At 39.2% G+C, this 19,413-nt stretch overlaps 3 protein-coding genes across 3 annotated transcripts; 1 reads left to right on the top strand and 2 right to left on the bottom strand.

The window, feature by feature from the left end:
• The first annotated feature begins 321 nt into the window (after positions 1-321).
• On the top strand, positions 322-624 carry LOC106323714. The gene has a single exon (XM_013761794.1). It carries the CDS (start codon positions 322-324, stop codon positions 622-624), a length of 303 nt encoding a protein of 100 aa, XP_013617248.1.
• A 3,394-nt stretch (positions 625-4,018) lies between these two features.
• On the bottom strand, positions 4,019-6,508 carry LOC106324745. Its single transcript, XM_013762719.1, has 12 exons — positions 6,350-6,508; positions 6,158-6,242; positions 5,993-6,080; positions 5,745-5,897; positions 5,436-5,567; positions 5,191-5,341; positions 5,070-5,108; positions 4,919-4,993; positions 4,740-4,799; positions 4,584-4,648; positions 4,326-4,416; positions 4,019-4,238 (listed from the first exon to the last, which is right to left on the bottom strand). The coding sequence occupies exons 1-12, from the start codon at positions 6,437-6,439 to the stop codon at positions 4,200-4,202; spliced, it is 1,068 nt and encodes a 355-aa protein (XP_013618173.1). The 5' UTR covers positions 6,440-6,508; the 3' UTR covers positions 4,019-4,199.
• Positions 6,509-6,957: 449 nt separating this feature from the next.
• LOC106325898 (serine/threonine-protein kinase ppk15-like) lies at positions 6,958-18,185 on the bottom strand. Its single transcript, XM_013763948.1, has 6 exons — positions 17,839-18,185; positions 8,776-9,055; positions 8,252-8,359; positions 7,888-8,169; positions 7,626-7,769; positions 6,958-7,496 (listed from the first exon to the last, which is right to left on the bottom strand). Exons 2-6 carry the CDS (start codon positions 8,920-8,922, stop codon positions 7,308-7,310), a joined length of 870 nt encoding a protein of 289 aa, XP_013619402.1. The 5' UTR covers positions 8,923-9,055; positions 17,839-18,185; the 3' UTR covers positions 6,958-7,307.
• Between the last annotated feature and the right edge of the window lie 1,228 nt (positions 18,186-19,413).

Genomic DNA, 19,413 nt, shown 5'->3' with positions numbered 1-19,413 from the left:
AGCCTCCTAGCCCGTTTTAGTTCATGTCCGACCCAAAGGCACTGGAATGGAATTAAACATATCCTACGTTACCTTCAAGGAACTAAGGATTTGGGTCTATTTTATACCAATGAAACCAAAGATGGTTTAGTAGGCTTTGCTGATGCAGGCTACTTATCTGATCCACACCATGCTTGGTCCCAAACCGGTTATGTGTTCACTCATGGTGGTACTGCAATATCATGGCGTTCCATGAAACAAACTATAGCAGCCACATCATCTAATCACTCAAAAAGCTTAGCCATGCATGAGGCAAGTCGTGAGTGTGTATGGTTGAGGTCTATGACTCAACACATCCGATCAGATAGTGGAATGGTCGAGGACAATGGTCCGACCATCATATATGAGGATAATGCAGTCTGCATTGCTCAACTCAAAGATGGGTATATCAAAGGTGATCGAACCAAACATGTACTACCCAAGTTCTTCTTCACACATGAGTTGCAGAAAGCCAAGGAGGTCAGCGTCACTCAAATCCGGTCAAGTGAGAACTCAGCCGACCTTTTCACCAAGTCACTTCCCACCAGCACATTTAGGAAGCTCACGCAGCAGATTGGCATGCGAAGACTCAATGACCTTCAGTGATGTCCAAATCAGGGGGAGTAATGTGTGTTGTACTCTTTTTCCTTTCCTTGGTTTCCTTTTTTACCACATTGGGTTTTGAGTTTTCCGGGAGAGGTTTTAATGAGGCAACGTTAGCACATTACAAGCTCGATATGGTTATGGCATCCAAGGGGGAGTGTTATAAATCCATGATATGGATATGTGGATTGCCATTAACCATCAAGAAGGTTTACATCTGACCCGACTATCCGGTCCGTCTACACCCGTCTCCGGTCCGTCTACATCCGACCAATACTAGTCAAGATGAAGACTCATTCAACCGGAACATTTATGAGCTTTGACCAAGTCTATATCTTTGTGGTCAATATGTATTAAATGTGTAGATTCTCTCCTTGTTGTAAACTCTTGTGAACCTCCACTATATATTGATAGTGAGAGCTAATGAGAAAGACAACAACTTTCACAATAACACTTCTCTCATATTTCTAACACATTCTTCTATAAAACATATTTTCATTCAATTTTATTTACAGTTTTAACAATACAAAAAAACTTCAATTTTCTATTTTATTTATGTCATAAAAATTTATCATTTATCTGAATTATTGATATGATTTTGTGTTTTTAATTAAGTAAATGTATATATTAATAGAAGATAGATGTATTTGGTTTATTACTAATAATTTTATATTTTGATCTACAAAATTACAGTAACATAACTATAGTGAAATATTTATTACTATTTATGTATTGTAATTATATAGTTATATATTTTATTTTATCTTGTAATTTTTATTATTTAAATATGTAATATGTTTTATTTAATTTTTCATCATTATAAATTTTAATCAGTGTTTTGAAAACTGGATCGGACTTGTCGGTCAAACCGGATCGAACTTTCCGGTCAAACCGATCGAACTGTGTCTCGCTCGTCTAACCGGTTATGAGTTGTGTTAAGAATCTGATTTGAGTAAAATTGGTAATTTCAGTCAATAGCTGGTCAAATTTGGTAAAACCGGTGATTCAGTTCGATATTAGAACTTAGTTTTCTTCAATTCAACTTAAAATTGAATTAAAATATTGTCCGACCATTGACTCAGCTATAATGCCAGGTCAATGTTCAGTCCAATATTCAAAACATTAATTGTAATAGACTGTTTGATCTGCCTTTCTCCCACATGATCTGCTTGATCTGCACTTGATCCGCTTGATCTGCATGATCTGCTTGTTCTGCAACGCTTGAACTGATTTTCCCATTCGAAACCTGAAAGTTTCATTCATCTATAAGGGTTAGAACCCAAACGAGGGGTTACAACAATTACATCCAAATTTGATTGATCAAGAAGACTACGATGATTTTGATGTGGCTGTGAAGATATTTGAATCGATGGGGCTTCCAAATGACACCAAATTTTACTGGGTGTGCATTAACGAATTTAGGGAAGATACATTCTGGCTTAAGTATTTTATTGATAGAGCTGAAAACACTTTTGAAGAAAAGGTTCAGTTCTTACAAGCTTTAACTTTACACGTGATGATCAATACATGGGGAAACGATTAAGCTCTGGCAAACCTTTCGGGAGTCAAAGTTCTGGTGGCATTCATTCGGGTAGTCCATCATCTGGAGGTAATAATTCATGGGGGCAAACGACAAATGGTCAATGGGGTCAGCAACAACGTGTTCCGCAATGGGGTACACCACCAACTGCTCAACAATGGGTACACCACCAGCTGCTCAACAAATGGCTGCACCACCAAGTGCTCACCAATGGAATACTCCACCAAATTCTTCGCAATGGTCTACCACAACGAATGCTCAACAATGGAGTTCACCACCAGTGGCTCCACAATGGGGTTCAACATCAACTGCTCAACAATGGAGTTCACCACCAGTAGCTCCACAATGTGGTACAACATCAACTACTCAACCTTGGAGTTCACCATCAAATGATCAACAATGGAGTTCACCTCCGACGAATGTGCAGTATGGATTTTCACTTGAAACTCAGACTAAAAATACAAGAATTGCTGAAAAAAGAGTTACAGAAGAAACACCAGTGCCAACTTCAACCAACAGTCAAAGAGGACTATCACTTACACAAATGTCTCGCACACGTAAATCAGGAGGATTGTTCAATATTTGGGGAACTCATCGAGGACCTAAGTTAAATGAAACTCATCAGACCGATTCAGAAGATACCGAAGCTGAGATTTTTCTCAATCGTTGGCATGCATCTTTGCGTTTAGTTATTGAAAGGATATTCTTTGTGAGTTTCCAAGATATAATATTGAAGTTCAAAATAGAGTGGTATTGGCTACAATGGGTCTGCATAATTTTATTAGAATTTCAAATTCTATATATGATGATTTTGCTGAAATAATGGGACAAACACATGTTGGCAACACCGAAACGGAGACTGATACTAATGAGATAGAAGAACAAGATATAGCTGATGGAAATTTATTGGCGAATATCAGAGAACAGATTGCAAATGCATTATGGACCAATAAAAATATTTTGTAATATTTTTTACTTATGTTTTTATTTAAATTTATGTTATGTTTTGTTTCGATAAAATATTGTGTATTTGTTGCATTTGTTTTTTTTTTTTAAAAAATTGTAACTGAAAATTAAATAAAATTTTTCTATTTTGTAGAATGTATTATGAAATTATAATCTAAACTATCTTTTATCTGATTTCACTATTCAAACAAATATTTTTAGACCGCTAGATCCGTACTTGTACAGCTAGATCCGCTAGATCCACTCTTGTTCCGCAACGCTTGATCCGCCTTTTCCACTCGAAATTAAGGATACAAATATTAAGTGTTACAAAATTATTGATTTATGGCGGACAATATACTGGCGTAGGAATGTTCTGAGAGACCAATCAAACTTCTCCAAAAGAGTCAACTTCTCTATCTTTTTTATTTGAGAAAAATCAACCAAGAAGTTGCTAAACTCACTTTTTAAGTCGTTACTTTTCTCACTCAATACGCTCAGAAATTTCGGCAAAACATATTATTCTTTTTGTATGAATCAAGAAGTTTCTTGATTCACACGTGATAGTAATTGCCTCGTGTGAATGAAGCTAAACTCTGCTGGTTTAGCCAAATTAATATGACACCAGCGATAATTTCTAGCGCAGGTTCGAAGAGAAGATCGTGCAACAACCCGTGTCAAAGAGTTGACTAATTAAAGCCTAAACTAGCCTTCAGAATCGGATATAAAAATGACAATAATCTAGTTATAAATCAAGAAGTAACTAACGACACACAAAGTTCGATATACTGACGACTAATATGCAAACAAATTATGGAAATGGCCTAAAATTCCGACACAAGCCACGTGGTGAAACGCACGTCGTGAAAGAAACAGAGCCGTCGCTTTGGAAGCTCACAGACGAGACATGTGTTACAAAAGAAACACCTCACGTCTCCTATGAAGAAACAAGAAAAGGGACCGTTTCCATTCGAGTAGTAGTATCTAGTTTCATTTCAACCACATACTACGAGTGATATATACTTTAACATTGTTACCGAGATAATAAGTAGAGACGGTGGAGATTGTGATACTTCAGAAAATAACTGTTACTTTATTTACAAGGTAGCCTGTATGTCCTCGTGATTCGAATCTGGAAAATTCAAACAAACAATCCTTTAACACTCTTTGAACAATAAGAAGTACAACTACTGCTATTACCTACATAAGAAATAAGTACCTGCGCAAACGCGTAAATTGCTCGTAAGATTCTAGCGTAGTCAGTTTCAAGCATCTGAATAACCAAATCTGCCAGTAACGTCCCCCACATCCTGCACATTCCCACAATCATTCTTCCAAATAAGAAAAAAAACTTCTGATGAATAAGAATCAGATCCATGTGCATGTGTTATGTAAATTGCAGGTAGGTTCCTACTAGTGCAACTAGCTTTTGTAATATATTTTAAACAAGCTAGGATTAGGGGCAGTGTATACTAACATTGGGCCGACTAATTGCATCACTGTTCTTAAGCCAAGGTATCTGGATGCAGCTCCTACAAACCCCTGTGATCAAATACAAGGTAAATGTAAGTCACAATGTAGTTTATGTAACGAAAATAGCTCAGAAGCGATATGATGGAGAAGAAGTAACTACATGTTTTGCTGCAAGCAGAGCTGCTCGTGATTCCAAGTTAATGGCAGCTAACTGTCCACCCTGTATTTACATACTACTACAGTACTACATCATTTGACATATGTAAAGCTTCTCAAATCCATGAGTGATTGATATAAGATTCTTCTGCAGAGCAGATGGATTAGAATACAAATGCAAACCTTTTTCAGCATCTCTCTCCTTATCTGGTAGTTGGCGGCTTCAAGGATTACTTTTCCAGATAGTTTCTTAGCCAACTAATAACAGGGCCAAAAGAGACCAGTTATATGTAAACATACAAACTGATAAACCTTGACAAATGTTTGATCATACCAACTGATAAATCTTGGCAAATGTGATCATCCCACCACCCTGGCCAGAGAAACATACGTAAGCCAGAGAAAAGAAACGTGGACGTGTTACAAAGGTGAAACACGTCTAGAACAAGACTAACCTTGAGAATCATAGATTGGACCTCTGAAGCACCTACTTCTAATGCAGCAAGTAGTTCAACTTTCCATTTACTGAGCCCAACTTCTAAGCTTCCCTGTACCTCCGATGCTTGAGAACTATCCCACAAGCCAGGGAATATCCCTGATGCTTCACTACATAGGATAAGTTAAGAGGTTCAGCCAGTGAAGAACTAATGCAACTGAAAATCTGGATACTCATGCCATGAGCCACCAACAAAAAATGTACCTAGAGAAATTGTCAACAAGAAAAAGAAAAATCTCAGCTTCAAGATCCTCGGTTGGCAAGTGGCTGGAGCAGGGAATGCTCAGTTTATTTCTCACCGCAAGTAAAACGTTTCTGTATGAAGGCCTCCAACCCCTAAACAGTAAAGAAAACTCTTTGGTTTCAGACTCTTTAAAGTCAAGAAATAATCGAACTAGTTTCCACAAAGACGAGAACTTTAGTTGCAACAGAGTCAATGGTTCATTGAAAGCTTACAACTCTAGTGAAGCTCAGTCTAATAATGTTTCAAAGGAGAGAAGAAGGAAGGGGTACCTGAGAGTGGAGCGAGCATCTGCAGCGAGAAACAAGAATCTAGATTCAAGAGATTGGATAAAACCATCTCGCACCTGAATATCTTCCCCTATCATCAACCTCTCACCTCCTCCTCCTTTGTTAGGGATTGATTTCAACAAAGGGCTAAAGTAGCTGCTCACCAAACCAAAAGTAACTAACTACTCAGGGCACAAGAACTTCATTGTTAAAGAGGTGACGGTAACTGAATCAGTAGAAGATATTCTCACCTGGGACCAAAGAGGATATTCTCAAGCTCGTACAGCTCAGAATCTGTGGCGAGCTCGAAAACCAAACGGAGCTCCGGATCATACGTGCCTGCAAAAAAAAAATCAAACAATTCATTCACTACAACAACGCTAACGGGAAGAGAAGGAGTGAGCTTTTCATTTCACCTTCCGATGGTGATGATTCCGAAGCCGTAACCGCCGCTAAAGCAATTCCGAGCTGTTTCCTCCTCCGCAAGCCGGCTTTAGGAACCTTACAATCACAATCGAAGAGAAAAAGGAAAGGTTGGAGGAAGAAACCTGATACACACTGAGAGAGAGAGTTAGATAAGGTATAGAGAGAGAGAGAGAGAGAGAGACCTTGGTCAGACTCAGATGATGACGAGAGACTGGGCGACGAATCGGAGGTGCTACAAACGGTGGAACGACGGCGCCGGAGACTGTGGTCATCGGATTGTTCAGTTACTCACTCTGTTTCCCCTGACCTTCACACCTTCATTTTCTACTAATAAAATATACCTTTTTCTTTTTCTTTCTTTAAAGCTTTTTAATGTTCAAAAATTCAATTAATGATGAATTTTCATAGCTAAATTGCATGAAGATCCTGGATTATATTGATTCTTTTTCTGATAAGAGGCTATATATTGAGCTTAGTACAACAGCTTTATATCACTAAACATAACTCAAGACATACAGTAGTTGTAAGTTTGTAACATAAACAAAATTAAAGTGAACATTCATAAATAATATTTTTTTTTTTGTTTTCAATAGATAAATACTTTTAAATAAAAATTGTTTCATCGATAAATTTTTTTATAGTTTATCTATCTTTAATTAATTTTAATAGTAAAGTGTAAACTTTAAAAATAATTGAATTTATTGAACTATTACTGGTTTATTGAAAATTGCTAATCAATTTTTTTATAATAAAATTTAACATATGTAAAAGGCTGAAAGAATCTATTAAACTGAAACAAATGTAGTACTCATAATCAAATAACTAAGGATCAGCTGATGATACAAAAACAAGATGAAACAACAATCTGTTCTAAAGAGAAGAATAATCACACGTGTTACATGATCTAATCAAATCTCACAAAAGTCTTTCTCCTCTAAATCTCTAACCTTTCTGCACTCAGATAACCTCTTCTCTTGACCGAAGACTACAGCCACAAAGGAAGACTAACTTGCATCGTCAAGCACTAAACGGAGCTTCGAATCTTTGGACAGATAATAAGGTTTTTTCCCACTAATCCGCGGTTTTGGCTGCCTTCTTTTTCATGATAGCCAAAGCAACTCACTGGTTGTGTCAGGAGATTTAAGCAGAGATAGGCTCGTATGGGTATGAAAGCCAAGGGTGCTTGAGAGCATCCGATGCAGAAGGACGCTTCTTTAAGTTTATCTCTAGACGATGACCCACAAAGTCTGTGAATCCTTGGTCTCCCATTGGCAGCCTATGTCTCAACGATGTTCTTTTAGGTATCAGATACTCCAATCTGCTACTTTCCTGCAAAAAAAAATTGCGAAATAATGTTCTTGTTGGCATCATTACATGCTTCTTCTATTAAATGTTCAAGACTTAGCAGAGTTTTTTGGGATTCAAGGAATGTTCTTTAAAGGTCTGTGGAACACTCACCTGGTTCCGCTCGTATAGCATTCTGTTTTTTGTAAAGTATTTGTGGGAATCACGTCCCTTTGTAAGCATTTCATGATCGATAGATCCTATGATTCCTATAACCCTTGCAAGCAAACTGGCTGGAGAATCATTTTGGAAAAGAACCTGCAAACATAACTCCCCAAAATCAACAACTTTCACTTCCAAATGTTTTGGATTACGGTGACATGACAAAGCAATGACATCAGAGATGGACCAGGTCAATAGAAAATACAGAACTTACATTGCCTGTACATAGTTCAGCCAAAATGCACCCAAGAGACCAAACGTCTATCTTTTTATCGTAAGCAAGTCCCAATATGACTTCTGGTGCTCTATACGACCTCGACTGAACATACAAGCATAGGTGATCCGTCTCGAAACAGCTACTTCCTAGGTTGATGCCTTTTATTATTTCACATCTGCTGTAGCTTTTCACCAATATGTTCTCAGGCTTCAAATCACAGTGTATAAGTCCAAGTCCATGTAGAAACTGAAGTGGTTCTAGGCATTGTATAGTGATTGACTGTACAAAACGGTCCAAAAGAGATCAGGTATCGGCTAGATATGTAACTATGCTAAATTTGGTAATGATGTAGCGGAGTAACCTGCAATCTTGGCATTGTGAAATATACTTCACCACCTGATTCTCTGTTAAATTTGTGGAACTCGTATAGATTAGCCTTAAGAAGTTCACATACAATTAGCAAATGCTCCTGCCAAAAAAGACACATCCAAAGAAACCATTATCACCAACCATTCCAAAAGACACACCATTATATAAAAGGTACTGAAGCTAGAACAAATGTAAAAAAAATCTTTAGACGTTTTTTATGGATTATTGATTAGGCGGACGCCTAGAGCGATTATTTGAGTGTCTAGACCGATTTTTTAAAAAGTCATTTTAGGTCCACAGGACGCCTAGGCGCCTAGACCGATCTTTAGAATACTGACTAAAATTGTTGAAGACATAGACGCTAATCCAGAGATTAATGTACAGTTTGCAGAGCTCAAAACATCAACCATAAAGAAAAAAAAAAAATTATTGGACCTCCCCTAAAGTTACAGTAATGGCTCATATTGATAATGATCTAGCAGCATAAAATTGTGCAGCAGAGGCGTGACCACTTACCCGGTAATAAAAGTAATCATACAACTGGAGAAGATGGTATTTGTCAGCAGGATCATGTTTATTGATATACTGCAAACGTTTTATCTCGTCAAGACTCTGGTCAAAGAAGTCTTTGTTGTTCTTTATGATTTTTATACAGACGTCCATTCATGTCTGTAAGTCATGCGCTTGTATGGCTTTACTGAAGGCTACTGATCCAAGGTACTCGGTGACATGGTAACGCCCAGCTATGACCGAATTTAAAACCACGTGAAAGTTCTTTTCCTCTTCGAAACCAGTTCTGATAAATATCAAACAAGTAATAAGAAAGCAGCACTCAGCTATTATATGAAACTATGACTATGTAGACATTTAGTTACTTCCAGACAATATTTTCAACAGTGGATACAATACTCCTAAGTCCTAACCAATACAAACAATAAGAATTTGTTATTCAATTAGTATCCATCCACATTCCTCCTTAACAAGAAAGAGAGTATTCAAGTTTCAAAAAAAGGGAGAGAGAGAGTTAATTGTATAGGTCTAACGAAAAGGCGAAGCTTAGACGCTAACGAATTATTATACATTTCATATTTATATCAGAGATTTTAATTTTTTCTTGCATTTAATTATAAAATTGTTTAGATGAATTATAAAACAAATTAAATATACAAAAAAAATCAGACAAATTTATGGATTTTCACTAATTTTAACCTTGTTTTTTAAATTTAGATCGGATTAGACCGATTTAAACCAATTTAAGTCGATTTAAGCCACTTAAATGGATTTACGAAAATCATTCCAGTTATGACCTCGCCTAGGCTGCCTATACCAATTTTTAGAAACCTGGTTCAAACCAATTTTTAGTTACTTGTTCTTTCTGTGCACGATTTTGAGGTCAAAGGTTTCAAACTCCTCCTCTTGAGCCTTAATTTGTCTTATCTGCTCTTGGACAGACACTGCTTCTTCGTCATCTAGTCCTGCCACATGGTCATCCTTGCTTTCACTGCTATCATTTCCATCACCTTCTTTGTAAGCATGCTTGCTTTCCTAGCGAGCGTAATTTGACAAAGAAGAGGGAGATGAGTTTACAGATTTTACGGACGTTGCATTATCTTCTTTCACCGAACTTTCACAACTTGACGAGTCACTACTCTTCCGTCTCCAAGTAGCAACCATATCGCCAGTAGCTGTTGAGACACTCAAACGTTCATTGTGATTTGGATCATCATGTTTACTTGCTTTCTGTTTATTTTTGTCTGGTCCATCACTATGTTTCTTATCTGACTCAGAGTACTCAAAATCTCCCTCACTGCCCCCTCCAGCCTAACTTTCACGCACTTCACTGTCAAAATCAGCTGCATCACTATTAACACCCATACCAATTGACCTAACTGAATCATGCTGATCATCTTCGAGGCAAACATCACCAAGATGAGATTTTCGATGCGCATTTACGCCTTTCTTATCACCACCCATCATGAGAAGCTCATTTGTCTGAGCTACAAAACCCTGCCAAACAGGCTCATCACGCACTTTGTCATCCATTAAATCATTTTTTCTTACTAGATGGATAGACGAAGACTATTTCTGAAGACATAGCTTCACCATCTTATGCTTGTGGATACTGTTCACCAGATATATAAGAAGCCTCCTCTGTATAAGACTGACCATCCTCCTCGTCTTTGGTTGCATGATCAGGACTTCCGTGGGTTGTTGCTTTCTCATGATCACATGGATAATCAATTTCATGGGCAAGAAACCATGTTTCATCCTCATTAGGTTGTCTGACATAACCAATGTCGTCATCATCATCATACTCGCCAGAGTCCCAGTATTCATTACGGTAATCAACAGATTCACTCAAACCATCACCGATAGTAGCAAAGCCAGATACAAGATCTGATGCATCCTCTGCTATTCCCTGACTTACTGAAAGCCAGTTTCCCCAACAGATTTTTTTCCACCTAATATGTGATCATTGGGAGATTAAAACTTATTTTTGCACTTCTAACTAAAATTTTTAAGGTCAATGTCAAACTAAAACAAGTAGAAAGTGAAGCAATATGGTCCTATAGAACTCAAAACAAAGAGCAGCGTAGAATTATAAGAAAGCAAGATAATGAGAGCAAACATTTGCATTGTTCTGATGCATGAGTTCATCAAAATGATTCTTTTACAAATCAGTCTAGGTGTTCAAAAGATCGGTCTAGGCATCCGCCTAATAAATAATCCTATGTAAACATACATAATTACCGTCTAGCGATTTTTCCAGCATTAATCAAAATTAACCACAAATTTACTACAGATTCATGGAGAAAAATTTACATTTCCAGAAGTCCATCTCGAAGAATGAGATCATAAACTAGAGACCATATGAACTATCATTTATTAGTCAGAATGTAAGCTCTGAAGGGGTATATTGCCATGCAATCTAACCTGATGAGCTGATTTCTTGTCCAATGGGAACATCAAGGTATGAACCTATGAGAAAGGCCTCCTCCACATCATTGATCAGCCTTGAACCTGAACCATCACTACGCTCAAACTTTTCATCACAGTAAAGACTCAGAGGATTGTCTTCAGACTTGAGCTTAACAGGATGCAACCTAGGAAACTCTTCCTTCCGGTTATAAAAAACAAGCAGAAACCCTAATCTACTTATACTCTTGTCATCAGAACTAGATTGAGTTTTACCAAAAAACAAAGCTCTTGCCACCTCGCTCTCCTGCTCCTTGATCGCCGCCCTCACAGCACACTAGTCTTTTTCTTTCCCTCTCTTTTGTCCAAGCTGGTAGCCACATTGTAACTGGTTGACGCATCCCCAGTTCTTAAATGAGTTTCATTCTTTCCAAAATTTCCAATTAACCTATTGATAAGCTGGCAGTACCTTTAGCGTTTGTACAGAAGAGGGTGAGATCGAAGAGAGTGAAGAAGAGTGGCTAAGTGAAGTGTTGAAGTGAAGAAGTAAGACTCCCTCTGAGAAAGAGGTTTAGAGTCGAGTTAATAATGAATAAGGAGTCTGTACGCTGTCGTTTTACATTTACATTTCAGTATTTAAGTTGAGGGTTGTAAACATTTGAGAGTTATCATAATTGATCATTAAAAATATCTTATCTTCTAAATCCTTTCTTCTTATCCTCTCCCCCTTTCTTGTTACGGATAAGCTTGACTTATCATTGGTATCAAAGCATGGTGATGGCTCCGAAGCAGGATCATTAGGCGGAAAAGATCACTGCAGTGGAGAGTCAGATCGCAAATCTCGTAGGCGCGATCGATGGGTTACGAGTGACGTCGGAGAAACACGATCGTCATTTCGCGGAGTCGGCGAAACTCGCGGAGGAGCGACATCTCCAGCTGATGGCGATGTTCCAGCATCAACCGGCGGTGGCTGCGACTCAGAAGAAGGGCGAATCAGAAGGATCTGCTCCTAAGACCCAGGGGTTGCAGATCCAACCAGAGAAGGGTCTGTTGCACGTACCAGAGACAGCGATACCACTCAGATCGGCAGAGCTCAATACTCCATCATATCACGCCGGTTCATCTGGTTACTCGGCCCAACAGAAGCTCGAGACACCTCCTAAGAAGCTCGATCTACCCAACTTTGAAGGGAAGAATCCAGATGACTATATCTTCCGAATGGAGAAGTGTTTCTTGGTTAATCTGACCGAGGAGGACGAAAAGTTATCGTTGGCCATGTCGTGTTTGACTGGATGTGCCGTTACATGGTTGAGGATGATACATGACCGAGAAGAGCCATTGGATTGGAGGGATTTTAAGGCGAAGCTGAGGAGGAGGTTCAAGCCAACGAGGGGAGGAACCATTCTCAGTCAGATGTTGAAGTGAAGAAGTAAGACTCCCTCTGAGAAAGAGGTTTAGAGTCGAGTTAATAATGAATAAGGAGTCTGTACGCTGTCGTTTTACATTTACATTTCAGTATTTAAGTTGAGGGTTGTAAACATTTGAGAGTTATCATAATTGATCATTAAAAATATCTTATCTTCTAAATCCTTTCTTCTTATCCTCTCCCCCTTTCTTGTTACGGATAAGCTCGACTTATCATTGGTATCAGAGCATGGTGATGGCTCCGAAGCAGGATCATCAGGCGGAAAAGATCACTGCAGTGGAGAGTCAGATCGCAAATCTCGTAGGCGCGATCGATGGGTTACGAGTGACGTCGGAGAAACACGACCGTCAGTTTGCGGAGTCGGCGAAACTCGCGGAGGAGCGACATCTCCAGCTGATGGCGATGTTCCAGCATCAACCGGCGGTGGCTGCGACTCAGAAGAAGGGCGAATCGGAAGGATCTGCTCCTAAGACCTAGGGGTTGCAGATCCAACCAGAGAAGGGTCTGTTGCACGTACCAGAGACAGCGATACCACTCAGATAGGCAGAGCTCAATACTCCGTCATATCACGCCGGTTCATCTGGTTACTCGGCCCAACAGAAGCTCGAGGCACCTCCTAAGAAGCTCGATCTACCCAACTTTGGAGGGAAGAATCCAGATGACTATATCTTCCGAATGGAGAAGTGTTTCTTGGTTAATCTGACCGAGGAGGACGAAAAGTTATCGTTGGCCATGTCGTGTTTGACTGGATGTGCCGTTACATGGTTGAGGATGATACATGACCGAGAAGAGCCATTGGATTGGAGGGATTTTAAGGCGAAGCTGAGGAGGAGGTTCAAGCCAACGAGGGGAGGAACCATTCTCAGTCAGATGTTGAGGTTGAGGCAGACATGGACAATTTCGGAGTATAGGGAGATGTTTGAGGAGTTATCGGCAGAAGTCCCTCATGTGCCAAATGACGTGTTAGAGGAGATCTTTTTACATGGGATGAAGCGAAGCCTGCGAGAGCAGGTGGTGAGATTGAGACCGGTGGGGATGGATGAAATCGTTGATATGGCCAAGATCATAGAGGAGCAGGAGAGTGAGCGCAATGCATATCAGAACCGGTCCTTTCAAAGGACTAGTTCAGCTCCAGCAATCATTGAGAACCAGCGTAACCATAACTCTAACTCTGGAGGCACTCGATATGGAGATAACACACCCGCAAGGAAGTCAGTTGATTCACAGCGTGATAACAAGGGTAGTGACAAGAGAAAGACAGTTCACAACCCTTGTAGGCACTGTGGTGAGAGATTCTTTGAGGGGCATAGATGTAAAGCCTTCCAGCGGTTTAAGAAGATGGAATTGGATGATAGTGAAGAGAAGAATGAGGAGGAGTTGAGCGAGGATGAGAAGTCTGAGGATCGTAATGACAACCAAGAGCAGGAGTTACATGTTTTGTCTCTGAACTCGATGGTGGGCATTACATCTAAGAAGACTATGAAGATGAAGGGATTGATTGGTAACCGCGAAGTAGTGGTACTCATAGAATCAGGAGCCTCTTGCAATTTCATAGCTCAGAAGCTGGTAGAGGAGTTGGCGTTACCTGTAGTGGAGACAGAAGGGTTCGGAGTAGCCGTTGGGAATGAGGAAGTGATAAAAGGATCATGGAAGTGCGAAGGAGTAGAAGTGGTGATTCAAGGAGTTACAATCAAGGAAGACTTCTTGCGCTTTGAGTTGGGAACAATTGATCTGGTGTTAGGGTACTCATGGCTGGTTCAGTTGGGAAAGACACGCATTAATTGGGGGTTGCATACCCTAAGGTTTCAGTCGAATGAGAAATGGGTATCGATCTGCAGTGATCCGGAGTTGCTGAGGGCTCAGGTGTCTCTGAATGCGATGGAGAAACTATGTGAGAAGGAAGATGTGGCGTTTCTTTTGGAGTTACAGACGTTGTTCGAAAGTGATAGTAAGGAAAGGGAGCAGATGCCGAGCCTAGCTGTTTCAGCGTTGTTGAAGAGATATAAGAGCATGTTCCAGATGCCGACAAGGTTGCCTCCTAAACGCAACCGAGAGCATGCTATAACCTTGCAAGAAGGAACATCACCCATCAATGTGAGACCATACCGGTACTCACATACGCAGAAGAACGAGATTGAGAAATTGGTGAAGGAGATGCTGCAAGCAAGGATCATCCACCCTAGTATCAGCCCTTTCTCCAGTCTAGTGCTGTTAGTCAAGAAGAAGGATGGAGGGCTGAGGTTTTGTGTGGACTATAGGGCCGTGAACAAGAGCACCATCCCTGACAGATATCCTATTCCGGTGATTGAGGAGTTGCTTGATGAGCTATCAGGAGCAACCATCTTCTCCAAGCTGGATTTGAAATCAGGTTACCATCAGATTCGGGTACGTTCAGAAGACGTTGGAAAGACTTCGTTTAAAACACACGAAGGGCATTATGAGTTCTTGGTGATGCCCTTCGGGTTAACCAACGCTCCAGCCACTTTCCAATAGGTGATGAATGAGATATTCAAGCCTTATCTCAGAAGGTTTGTGCTGGTGTTTTTCGACGATATCCTTATCTACAGTAAGAATGAAGCTGAGCACCGTGAGCACCTTAGAGTGGTGTTACAACTTTTGAAAGATCATCAGTTCTACACTAACGAGAAGAAGTGTGCATTTAGGCAGTCGGAGATAGCTTACTTGGGACATGTGATTTCAGGGAAAGGAGTCACAGCAGACCCTGAAAAGATAGTGGCAGTAAAGCAGTGGCCACAACCTAAGAACATTACAGCTCTGCGGGGATTCCTTGGCTTAACTGGCTACTATAGACGGTTCGTTGAAGGTTATGGCAAGATAGCTCGACCGTTAACGGATTTGTTGAAGAAAGAAGGGTTTAAGTGGTCGGAGAAGGCGTTACAAGCATTTGCGAGACTGAAGGCGGCCATGACTCAGTTACCAGTGCTGATACTCCCTGACTTTACCAAACCATTTGTAGTAGAGACTGATGCTTCGGGAGTGGGAATAAGAGCGGTGTTATCGCAAGGAGACCGCCCTATTGCTTTCATCAGTAAGGCGTTCTCGAGTAAAGGCAGAGTGAAGTCGGTTTATGAGAGAGAGAGTTTATGGCAATAGTGTTTGCAGTAACCAAGTGGAGGCATTACTTAAAGGGGCATAAGTTCACGATTCGAACCGATCAAAAGAGCTTGAACCATCTGTTGGAGCAGAGGGCAGTGTCGGTTGAGCAGCAAAAATGGACATCTAAGTTGTTGGGTCTGAACTACTCCATTGAATACATACCAGAGAAGGACAACAGAGTGGCAGAAGCCTTGTCGCGCCTACCTGCGCAAGAGGAGATTATGGAGCTCCAACTGACTGCTCCGTTAACGATCGATCGAGAGGAGCTAGCGTTGCAAGTAGCTCAGGATGAAGTACTACAGCAGTTGATAAGGATGGTTAAGGAAGGTGCACCAGGAACTGAGAGCTATAGTGTGAAAGATGGGGTGTTAATGAAGGATAATAGATTGGTTATTCTAGAGAAGTCACCTTTCATCCATACGCTTATGAGACAATTTCATGATAGCAAGGTAGGAGGTCATGAAGGTGTCCTTAAGACATTCAAGAGGATTGCAAGAGAAGTGATGTGGAAAGGGATGCGTCAACAAAACAAATACTCTACCCTGTCTCCAGCAGGTTTATTGTCTCCTCTCCCTATTCCACATCAGGTATGGACATATATAAATCTTGATTTTGTCGAAGGTCTTCCCTTCTCCAAAGGGTTTGACGTGATCTTGGTAGTCTCACGAAATATGCTCATTTCATTCCCCTGAAGCACCCTTTCACGGCGAAGTCAGTGGCTGAGACGTTTGTGCGAGAAGTGATCAAACTGCATGGCTTTCCTGAGACTATGGTATCGGATCGTGACAGAGTGTTCTTGAGCCAGTTCTGGACCGCGTTGTTTAAGAGTCAGGGCACAGCCTTGCACAAGAGTACAGTGTATCACCCGCAGTCAGATGGCCAGACGGAAGTGGTAAATCGCTGCCTCAAAGCTTACTTGCGTTGCTTTGCCGGTCGCAAACCTTCAACGTGGGCACAGTGGCTACCCTGGGCTGAGTACTGGTATAACACCTCCCACCACTCAGCTACTAGCACGACTCCCTTCAAGGCACTCTACAGGCGTGATCCTCCTAAGATGTTGCGTTTTGGTGACATACTGACAGCAAACGCAGAGGTGGAAGAGATTCTTGCAACTGCTCAGGCAAGAATGCAAGCTTCCGCTAATAAGAAGCGCAGAGATGTCGAGTTTGAAGTTGGCGCTTGGGTTTACTTGAAGCTCCGCCCCTATAAGCAAATGTCGGTGGTTTATAGAAGAGCTGAGAAGTTAGCACCAAGGTACTTTGGCCCTTATCAAGTGGTGAAGGGGATCGGTAAGGTCACTTACAAGTTAGTGTTACCAGAGCATAGCTTGATCCACCCGGTCTTCCATGTGTCTCAGTTGAAGCTTGCAATTGAACCGAACGCGCAGGTTCAGGAGCTCCCTTTAATCCTATCATCCTCCTTTGAGTGGAACGCAGAGCCAGATGAGCTATTGAGTATCAGGAGGTCGCAGAATGGGCAGCAGACGGAGGTGTTGGTTAAGTGGTCTGGCCTACCAGAGTTTGAGAATTTTTGGGAACCATTGAAGAGGCTACAAGAGCAGTTTCCTCATTCTCAGCTTGAGGACAAGCTGGCTCTTCTACGGGAGGGTATTGATAAGCTGGCAGTACCTTTAGAGTTTGTACAAAAGAGGGTAAGATAAAAGAGAGTGAAGAAGAGTGGCTAAGTGAAGTGTTGAAGTGAAGAAGTAAAACTCCCTCTGAGAAAGAGGTTTAAAGTCGAGTTAATAATGAATAAGGAGTCTGTACGCTGTCGTTTTACATTTACATTTCAGTATTTAAGTTGAGGGTTGTAAAAATTTGAGAGTTATCTTAATTGATTATTAAAAACATCTTATCTTCTAAATCCTTTCTTTTTATTCTCTCCCCCTTTCTTGTTACGGATAAGCTCGACTTATCACTTATCAATCTCATTTGTTTCATTTACTTTGCCTTTACTAGTATTCCCAGACCATGAAGTAGTTTTATTCCTAAAGAAAATGATATCTTCACCAGTCTCCACTATTTTCTTATCAATATCAACCAAATCCCTAAGCCTCAATTTAGGTTCTAATGCATATGAATCCACCAAGCTGCTACCACAAGTATCATAGGTACCGTTACCTGAAGTAAACTTATAGGAACGTGCATCAGGAGCAGCGTCACCTGAGAAAGTGAAGCTCGTCTCACTTGATAAACTGTTTCCTTCTTGGTAGGTTTCTCACCGTTTTCCCATTTGATTACAGACCCAGTGATGCCAGTCCCAAAGTCTACTATCTCTTTCACAATCATATTCCTCCAGGTTAAGCTTCTGAAGAAACCCATTTAAGTCAGAGCTGTTGTTCAGCTCGTTGCGCAGAGCTTCCTCTGCTTTAGAGAAACAGATTCTTTTGAGAAACTCTAGAATCCCATCAACAGAGCTCTTGTCCGTCATTTCTTGACTTTTTTTTATAAGGTACAGGAGAAGCCAGTAGCAGACAAAAAATATTAAGCCAAGGACCTTACAGATTTTACATATGTAGGTATGCATATTGAAAATTTTGTTCTACCGAATTTAAGGAAACTAATTCAATTGAGATTTATTCAGTTAGAAATTTGAGATGATTTGTATTCCCTGTGTTTTTAACTTTTTTTAGGGAGGGTGTGTGTATTCAGTTAGGAGTTTGAGTTAAAAAGAAAACTTTTTCAAATCCAATGTTATTGAATTTTATCATTTCATAAAATAATTTAAAATCTGTTTTAATGAACAAAATTTAAATTGTAAATTTTAGAGTGCTTATGTGTTTCTAGAGTGTTTAAGAAGAATTTCTTTGTTATAAAAATAAAAATTTAAATTTCATGGTTTTAGATAAGACTTTAGAATGGTTTAATATATAAATTGTTTACAAGTTTTTTTCTTATTTCATAATATAAGTTGTCTTCAAACATATAAAGTATTAAAATAATAAATTTGTTGTCATTTAAAGCATAGATTATGATTTTTTTTTTAATAAATATTCAATTTAATTGATCAAAAGCAAAGAAGAAAAAAATCAATGTTACTGATATTTTTATTTATAAAGTACTGGGGATTTATTGAAAATCTTAAAAGTTATGATTTTAGAAGGTTTTTAATGATTTAAAGTGTTTTAGAATGATTTTAATAAAATTATATTATAAAGTACTGGTGAAATTTTCTAATTAAAAAGAAAATCAAAATCCCATAGTTTTTGAAAATATTTTAGAACGATTTTAATAAAATTATATTATATAGTTTTCAATTACCCTAAATCATCTAAACTCATTAAAACTAAATCACGCCAAGTCATTTCAAATTCTAGATTGAATATATCCTTCTAAGTGATATTTTCAAACACACTTTTCTATTGAAGAAATGAAATTATATCTTTTTATCTAGAATTATCTATGTTCAATATAAAAATATTAATCAGATAGAACTAGAAGTTAAACCGCACAACTGAATAAAATATATTCAAATTTTAAAATGATTGATTCAAGCCAAAAAAAAAATCCTATAACAAGTCTTCAAATAAAATTTGATTATTTCTATAAAATAATTTTCTTAAATCATAAAGAAAATGTAATAATATTATTCACTAAACAAATTTTACTCTCAAGCCTAATCAAAACCATTATAAAACAAATTATTCTGGACTATTTATCATGGAAAACAATGTTATCAATTTTAAACAAAATTGC

Source organism: Brassica oleracea, chromosome C2 (assembly GCF_000695525.1).
Source record: "Brassica oleracea var. oleracea cultivar TO1000 chromosome C2, BOL, whole genome shotgun sequence".
In the NCBI taxonomy this organism is placed as follows: domain Eukaryota; kingdom Viridiplantae; phylum Streptophyta; class Magnoliopsida; order Brassicales; family Brassicaceae; genus Brassica; species Brassica oleracea.
Note: the sequence above shows the minus strand (reverse complement) of the source record. Positions and strands in the feature narration are given on the sequence as shown.